The sequence below is a fragment of the Ictalurus punctatus genome, chromosome 7 (genome assembly GCF_001660625.3).
Source record: "Ictalurus punctatus breed USDA103 chromosome 7, Coco_2.0, whole genome shotgun sequence".
Classification (NCBI taxonomy): domain Eukaryota; kingdom Metazoa; phylum Chordata; class Actinopteri; order Siluriformes; family Ictaluridae; genus Ictalurus; species Ictalurus punctatus.
Genome location: NC_030422.2, coordinates 23892717 through 23900212, shown reverse-complemented (window position 1 = coordinate 23900212; position 7496 = coordinate 23892717). Strand labels below are relative to the sequence as shown.

General features: G+C 36.4%; 1 protein-coding gene across 1 annotated transcript; it reads left to right on the top strand.

Moving 5' to 3' along the window:
- Nucleotides 1-638: 638 nt before the first annotated feature.
- LOC108267740 (E3 ubiquitin-protein ligase TRIM39) lies at nt 639-6606 on the top strand. Its single transcript, XM_017472113.3, has 7 exons — nt 639-1247; nt 3513-4069; nt 4326-4421; nt 4543-4776; nt 4873-5035; nt 5125-5160; nt 5796-6606. Exons 1-7 carry the CDS (start codon nt 1229-1231, stop codon nt 6341-6343), a joined length of 1653 nt encoding a protein of 550 aa, XP_017327602.1. The 5' UTR covers nt 639-1228; the 3' UTR covers nt 6344-6606.
- Nucleotides 6607-7496: the final 890 nt, after the last annotated feature.

Genomic DNA, 7496 nt, shown 5'->3' with positions numbered 1-7496 from the left:
CCTTAAAACAAAAATATACTCAAGCATTATAAATTATTTTATTTAGTAGTAAACATTGCAAAAGCAACAACAACAATACAATACAAGATTATCGAAAAGTGTTAATCACCAATAAAATAATTCCAGCATATGATCCATGTGATCATGAGTGAATGAATGAAGGAATCCTCCATTTGCTCCAAATGCTGCCATCTACTGGTACAAAGATGAAATGACGTGGCCCAGGAGAAAACGATCTTATCCGATAATCACAATAATCTGCAGAAGAAATAATCAACATTATTGTTATTTCACGTGCAATTTGAATGACTCATGATCAGAGGTGAAGCTAGGGAGGTGGAGACAAACTGCATTGTGATCATATGTGGAACTGCCCCTTTGTCAAACACTACGAAGTGAACAAGGAAATTACTAAAGTGAAAGTGAAAAGCAGTTAGCTCCCATCGAGAAGAAACCATTATTTTCACATTAATTTCTGAAATTAACTGCAGGATATTCACTGACTCTGGAATATAAATGCAGACAATTCTCACTCCCTGAAAAGAGGCAAGTAAAATAAAGGTATGTACTTCAGTGAATGTTTTATAGTTCAGAGGTTTTGTCAGTGTGTGATTTATCAGGATAAACTGCACAGGTAAACAATATCAGACAGAGACATAATTTTATTAACTGCTCAAAAGTGGAGAGTTGAACTGATTCCAGCATGAACACTTAAATACAAGTTAAAATACAATTATACTTTATGCTTAATGACTACATTTGTCAAAATGTGTGAGCTAAACTGAATTAACTGGATTAAAAGTGTAAGTGTGTGTGTGTGTGTGTGTGTGTGTGTGTGTGTGTGTGTGTGTGTTAGAAGTACAGAGGTGAGCACTGGGTGAAACATAAACATTTCTACAAACATATCAGGAAGTGAGAAACTGTGAATGATACAGTTAGTGAGCTGAGAGCTGTGAGAATGATCAGTGAAATTCTGTGTTTATTACAATCTAATGAAGATGAGGAATGTTTACGTGTGTTTTATATCACAGTCTAAATGCTTCCAGTGTCATTGCTCATGTTTAACACTGCAGACAGGCATGCTGAGTCAAACAGACTAATCAGTATCACCTCATACTGTTACATGTGTGAACTGAATGATGTGATTTCTTACTGAAAAGATTCAAAACACAGGAGGAAGTAAATAGCTGAATCTTCATCACCAACAAAAGGCGGAAGAAGGAGCAGCATGGATGAACCAGACTCGTGTAAGTTATACAGCTTATATATGATTTATTTGTATTTATTAAATAGTTACACAATAGTAAGTTACTGTTTCTATAGTAACAACTAATTCACAATGACTTGCACTGCATGGTGGATGTGCTACATCATTTATTGAAGGACTGGCACTATATGAAATTTTGGCTGAAATTAATTGTTATAAAAATGATCTCAATGAACAGTTTAATTGTTTTTCTGATGATTTTATGCCTCTGTTTTCAGATAAGAAGAACACTTGTGTAATAACGCACACACATCTCAGAAAGCTATTTATTGACACTGATAGTGTAACTATGGAGGAATATTTATTAGTTAAATATTTAAATATATAATGAAATAATTCCATAATTAGATATGTTGTTAAAAATATAGGAATCTGGTCTGCATGTGCTCCACATCATTTAAAGTAACTACAGACTGATAAAAGTGACTTTGTTAAAGAAAAAAGTGTTATTGTTGGCGTGTTGCAGTGATACAGTGTAAGAGAAATAAAGCACTCAAGCACGTACGTACAAATAATCAGCTCTGGGATGATAACGAAGCTTTGTGTCATCACACCACCCTGTCAGTGATTATTTTTAATGCAGGTACTTGTTTTTTATTTCTTATGTAAGAGCTACATTTGCAAATAATTAAATAACATCAGCAAGAGCCTTTAAACTTCAAGTGTCGGTTTATATTAGAATAAAAAGCCTTTTTCGTATGAGTACAGGAAAACATGTACAGGATACTTGAATAGCCTGGAAAAGCATTATATTCACTTTCAACAAATTTAAGGGCATGAAAAGTCTTAAACGTCATAAATAGTGGGGAAAAGGCTTAAAAATAATTAGCAGAGGTCTTACATTGTGGAGTGTGAACAGAGTTGACGTTTGAATGATCAAACGTGTTTTTGATTGGTTGGTGGTTACTATGGTAACTGATTTGCACGCTAACAGAGCTGCTGCAGTGGTACGGGATGCGCTGAGGTGGATGTGAAGTAATGGGGAAATGTAAATCTAACAGCAAGTGGCCAGAAAATAATCAGTTCTCGGATTGGTTAAAAGCAGTAGCAGGAAATGATTTGGAAACCCACTGTAGCATTTGTAAGAAATGCTTTAAAGTTGGCTCTACGTGTGTTCAGGCTGTGGAATGACACATGCAAGGGGAAAAGCTGAAGCAGTACAGTATGTGCGAGCTATAGCAAAATCCTATTGCTGCCTGTTGCTGTCAGGTAGCCAAGCAGTGCAGTGTTAGTACTGAAACTACTAGCGGACTAGCGTACAAGCGTACAAACATCCGGCCAGTAATCATTCAACATCTGAGCAATCTGCGGCTCTAGGCCCACTCTGAAAGCAGAGGTTATCTGGTGTAACGGCCATTGGAGAATCATCACTCATACACTTCCAATGACAGCAGTCGTTATTGATTCAGTTTTTAAAGCAATGTTTCCCAACTCCGAGCTTGTGAAGACCTTCATATGCGGACGAGACAAGACTGGCTACATCACCAGGTTCACTTTGGCTCTGTACGCTAAAATAAATAAGTAAATAACACTGTGCAGGGCAATAAACAAGGATGTGTTTGTGGTCAATGTTGATGAGAGTCTAAAGAAAACAACCAAGACCAAGCAAAGAGATATTTTCTTTAAAATGATAAAGATTCATCATAGGGATAAAATTATAGAGATTCATTATCGAGATTATAATAGTGATTCTTCCATTAAAATGTTTAATCCCTGCGTTTTTTTTATACAGTTGAATTAAGTCTTAGCACTAAATTGTGGTGGTTTACACAGTGCTTTGCATTTTAAGTAGTTCACCTGTATTTTAATGCAGGATATTTGGAATATTAAGCATGTGTCTATATCCCTAAAAATGTATTGCATTATTGAAAAAGAAAACACATCGATGTACATTATTATAAAATAAACATCCAGAGGCATACAAGTAGCCTTAGTGGTCTTGATTTTGCAGTGTTGATTTTTGGTATCTACAGTTTTATAAACCAGCTGATTAATGATTTAATGTGTTTTTAAACCATTTTTTAATTTGCTAATTTGGTCTTAATTGTTCTTTTATTTTGCCCTACAAAATTTTAGAAGGCTTAAATTTCATGATCTCAAACCTGCAGATTCCCTGCATTCTGGTCTGTGATTTTCACACCTTCACTGCAGATTCAGTTTACTGTATAGAGACAAGGTTGAAACTAATTACAGTATTTCTACACTATTTATAAACAATGTGTAACTTTTGTTCTATCAAACCTAGTTTCTCGTGACTCCAGCAGTCTCCTGTCTGAAGATCAGCTGCAGTGTTCGATCTGTCTGGATGTGTTCACTGATCCAGTCACCACTCCATGTGGACACAACTTCTGCAAGAGCTGCCTTACACAGTGCTGGGAGAAGAGTCAACACTGTCACTGTCCATTATGTAAAGAGAAATTCACCAAGAGACCTGAACTGAAGATTAATACAACACTGAGAGAGGTTGCAGATCACTTCAAGAAGAAAAGTGGTCCTGACAAACCTGAGGTTCTTTGTGATGCCTGCACTGGAGAGAAGCTGAAGGCCCTGAAATCCTGTCTGGATTGTTGCGCAAGTTTGTGTGAAACTCATCTTGAGCTTCATAATCATGTTCCCAAACTTAAGAAACACAAACTAATAAACCCTGTGGAGAACCTGGAGGACTACATATGCCAGAAACATGAGAGAGCTTTGGAGCTGTTCTGTAGAGATGATCAGACGTGTGTGTGTAAGTTCTGCACTGAGACAGACCACAAGAATCACAACACTGTTCCTATAGAGGAGGAGAGCAGAGAGAAGAAGGTGAGAAACAATGAATAATATCAGATTTCGTAATTCTTATGGATATTGCAATTAAATTTATCCAGTGGTAGATGGATTTTGCCTTCAGATAGAACAGCTCCAAGAAAATAATTAATTGACAATAATAATAATTTATTACTGAAAATTATTTGTTACACCACACATAGGGAAAATTATGAAAAGTCACTTTTAACAAAATAGATGGACAAATTTAGTAAGTATAAAATCAAATAAATTTATTCTACTCTGTCCTCAGTCACAGCTGGGGAAAACAGAGACAGATGTGCAGCTGATGATTCAGGACCGACTGAAGAAGATCCAAGAGATCAAACACTCAGTAGAGCTCAGTAAAGTGTGTGGAAAAATAGTTTGTGTATAGTTTACTTTACTTTTTATAAATGAACAAACTGCATTAAGCATTGTTTCTCTATTCAGTTTTATCTGATGGAAGTGAAAATGTGTTCCTCCTTTAGAGAAGCACAGAGAAAGAGAAAGCAGACAGTGTTGAAGTCTTCACTGCTCTGATTCGCTCCATTGAGAGAAGTCAGGCTGAGCTGCTGGAGGTGATGGAGGAGAAGCAGAAAGCAGCAGAGAGGCAGGCTGAAGGACTCATTAAAGAGCTGGAGCAGGAAATCACTGTGCTAAAGAGGAGAGACACTGAGCTGGAGCAGCTCTCACACACTGAGGAGCATCTCCACCTCCTACAGGTCAGTGTTCCTCTCTCTGCTCACTGGCAATGCAGAACATCACAGAACAACACTCACCATGCTGAGGGATTTCTCCTCTCTCCTGCTCTACTGTAGATTTACTCCTCTATGTGCAGCCCTCCACACACCAAGAACTGGACTGAGATCAGTATTAACACTGATCTGAGTGGGGACACTGTGAGGACAGCTCTGTCTCAGCTTCAGAAGACTCTGAATAAGAAACTCACTAAAACACTCAATGACAAGTTAAAGGAAACAGGTGAGAAATTTTTAGATTTAACATTTTCTTTCAGACATAAGTCTAAAATGTGTTGCATAAAAGTGAAAGTGATGTTTTGTTGTGATTAGTCTCCACAGAACTGAAGAGGATTCAGCAGTATGCAGGTACAGTGAGGGTTCTGATTTCCTCTCATATTAAAATGTACATATCAGCATTACACCACTGCATCATCAGACTGATTTTCATCTGTAGATCTCTCCAGCTAAAAGGAAGTCTTAAAGTGTCTCTCATGATCCTCCTCACTATAGCTCCCTATTACTGCCATGCACTAAAGCCCTTAAACCCTTTTCTACTTTAGAAAGACTGATCTTCTTCTTACATTTCACTAAGAAAGTCATGCAGGAAACATGTATGTTTGGACAGAGATTCACTTTATCCTTTTTTTTTTTTTTTTTAATTCATGAGTATTAAACTTTAATTTCTTTGTCTATCAAATGTAAATGTTTTTTTGCAAGGCAAACAAAAGTCACGTGCGTGCGTGTGTGTGTGTTTCTCTCATGTTCTGTGACTCTAAAATATGAAATAAAGTTTCAGAAGGAAAACATTTTATATTTCTCATCTTTGACAGGCTCCTACCATCAACTGTACATGTTTTATCTTTTTACAAGAGATCATTTAAAATATTTAATTATTTAATCTTCTACAAATCCTCTTATAAATCTTAATGAATCTGATCCACTGGTGATGATTTAATATTTTTACCTGCAAACTCACATCTCACTCTGTGTGTTTCTCTCAGTGGATGTGACTCTGGATCCTGATACAGCTCATCCCAAACTCATCCTGTCTGCTGATGGAAAACAAGTGACACATGGAGACACACGACAGGATCTCCCTGATACACCACAGAGGTTTAATACAGGTGTTAATGTTCTGGGAAAGCAGAGTTTCTCCTCAGGGAGATTATATTATGAGGTGCAGGTCAGAGGAAAAACTAAGTGGACATTAGGAGTCGCGAGAGAGAACATTAACAGGAAGGGGAAGATTACACTGACTCCTCAGAATGGATTCTGGACTGTGTGGCTGAGGAATGAGAATCAGTATACGGCTAATGCTAGTCCCCCTGTCCCCCTCACACTGAGAGAGAAGGTGGAGAAGGTGGGGGTGTTTGTGGATTATGAGGAGGGTCTGGTCTCCTTTTATGATGTGAAGGCCAGCTCTCATATCTACTCTTTCACTGGTCAGTCTTTCACTGAGAAACTCTATCCATTCTTCAGTCCTTGTTTTAATGAAGGAGGTAAAAATTCAGCACCACTGATCATCTCTCCTGTATTTAACACTGAATGAATTTTCACCTCACAGATTTAATCATTTATTAAATGGTGAGAATAAAAATAAATATTTTACGTTTTCTGGTAATTTTTAGAAATACATATTACCTTTTAAAGTTCTGTACAGTTTATTTTAGTACTTGTTTGTTTTTGTTTGCTTGTTTGTTTTGGATAAACAAATCATTTTAATCCTTCAGACTGTTTTTTTTTTTACACGTTATGATTGTGGAACTTTGTCACTATAAATCAAATATGAATAAAGATCATTTACAGTTCACACTGAGTTTTACTGCAGAATTTAATATGATCAATAAAATGTATGATGTTCAGCTGCTGATGACTGTGTAGATAAAACCGAACACCACTGAGTTTCTCCTTCAAACTTCATCAAACACAAACACAATCAGTCATCTTTTATTTAGAAATAAACATGTCAGTGTTATTGTATTCTTTAAAAAAAGAAATGAGTGAATAATGAATCCTCTTTCTGCACTAATTTCTGCCATCTGCTGGTAGAAAGGTGAAATTGTGTGGTCTATTTTTATGGGATCAATTTCCCATCAAAAGTATTGCGGTCACGGATCAAAAAATAATAAGTGTGAATCAAACATTAAAAAAAAAACATACAGAGTTATATTGCACAAAACTAAACATGAATTCAAAGTTTTTTGAATTGCGCACAAAATAATATTCCTTGGTTATATTACTGTGTTTTTGTGCTCTCTGACATTTTCTGCTCATGTTTTCTTTTTTGAACGCTTGTGCTGTTTTTCCTTCTCTCTTGTTTCCACATTCTCCACTTTTCCAAATATTGCAGTTCGAGTTTCATGTAAATGAGGGCGGGATTTAGCATCACCATTGGTCCACTACAGCTGCTCCTCTAGCCAATCAATCAAAAAGGGGAGTTTTTTTTTTTTTTTTTATACTTTTATGCATATTATTATTTAGATCTGTGACAGCAATACTTTTGATGGGAAATTGATCCCATACATTTTCGGAAAACAAATTTCTTAAACATAGGATGGCAGATGGAACCTCATTAATATTCATGAAGGAAGCACTACTTGATTGGTGTAGGGCTGCGTGATTATGGCCAAACTGATAATCACGATTATTTTGATTAATATTGAGATCACGATTATTTATCACGATTATTCAGTGATTTTAGG

Coding starts and splice junctions, on each gene's coding strand:
- LOC108267740 (XM_017472113.3), top strand. Junction 4,777..4,872: donor AGCATCTCCACCTCCTACAG/GTCAGTGTTCCT, acceptor GCTCTACTGTAG/ATTTACTCCTCTATGTGCAG. Junction 5,036..5,124: donor TGACAAGTTAAAGGAAACAG/GTGAGAAATTTT, acceptor TGTTGTGATTAG/TCTCCACAGAACTGAAGAGG.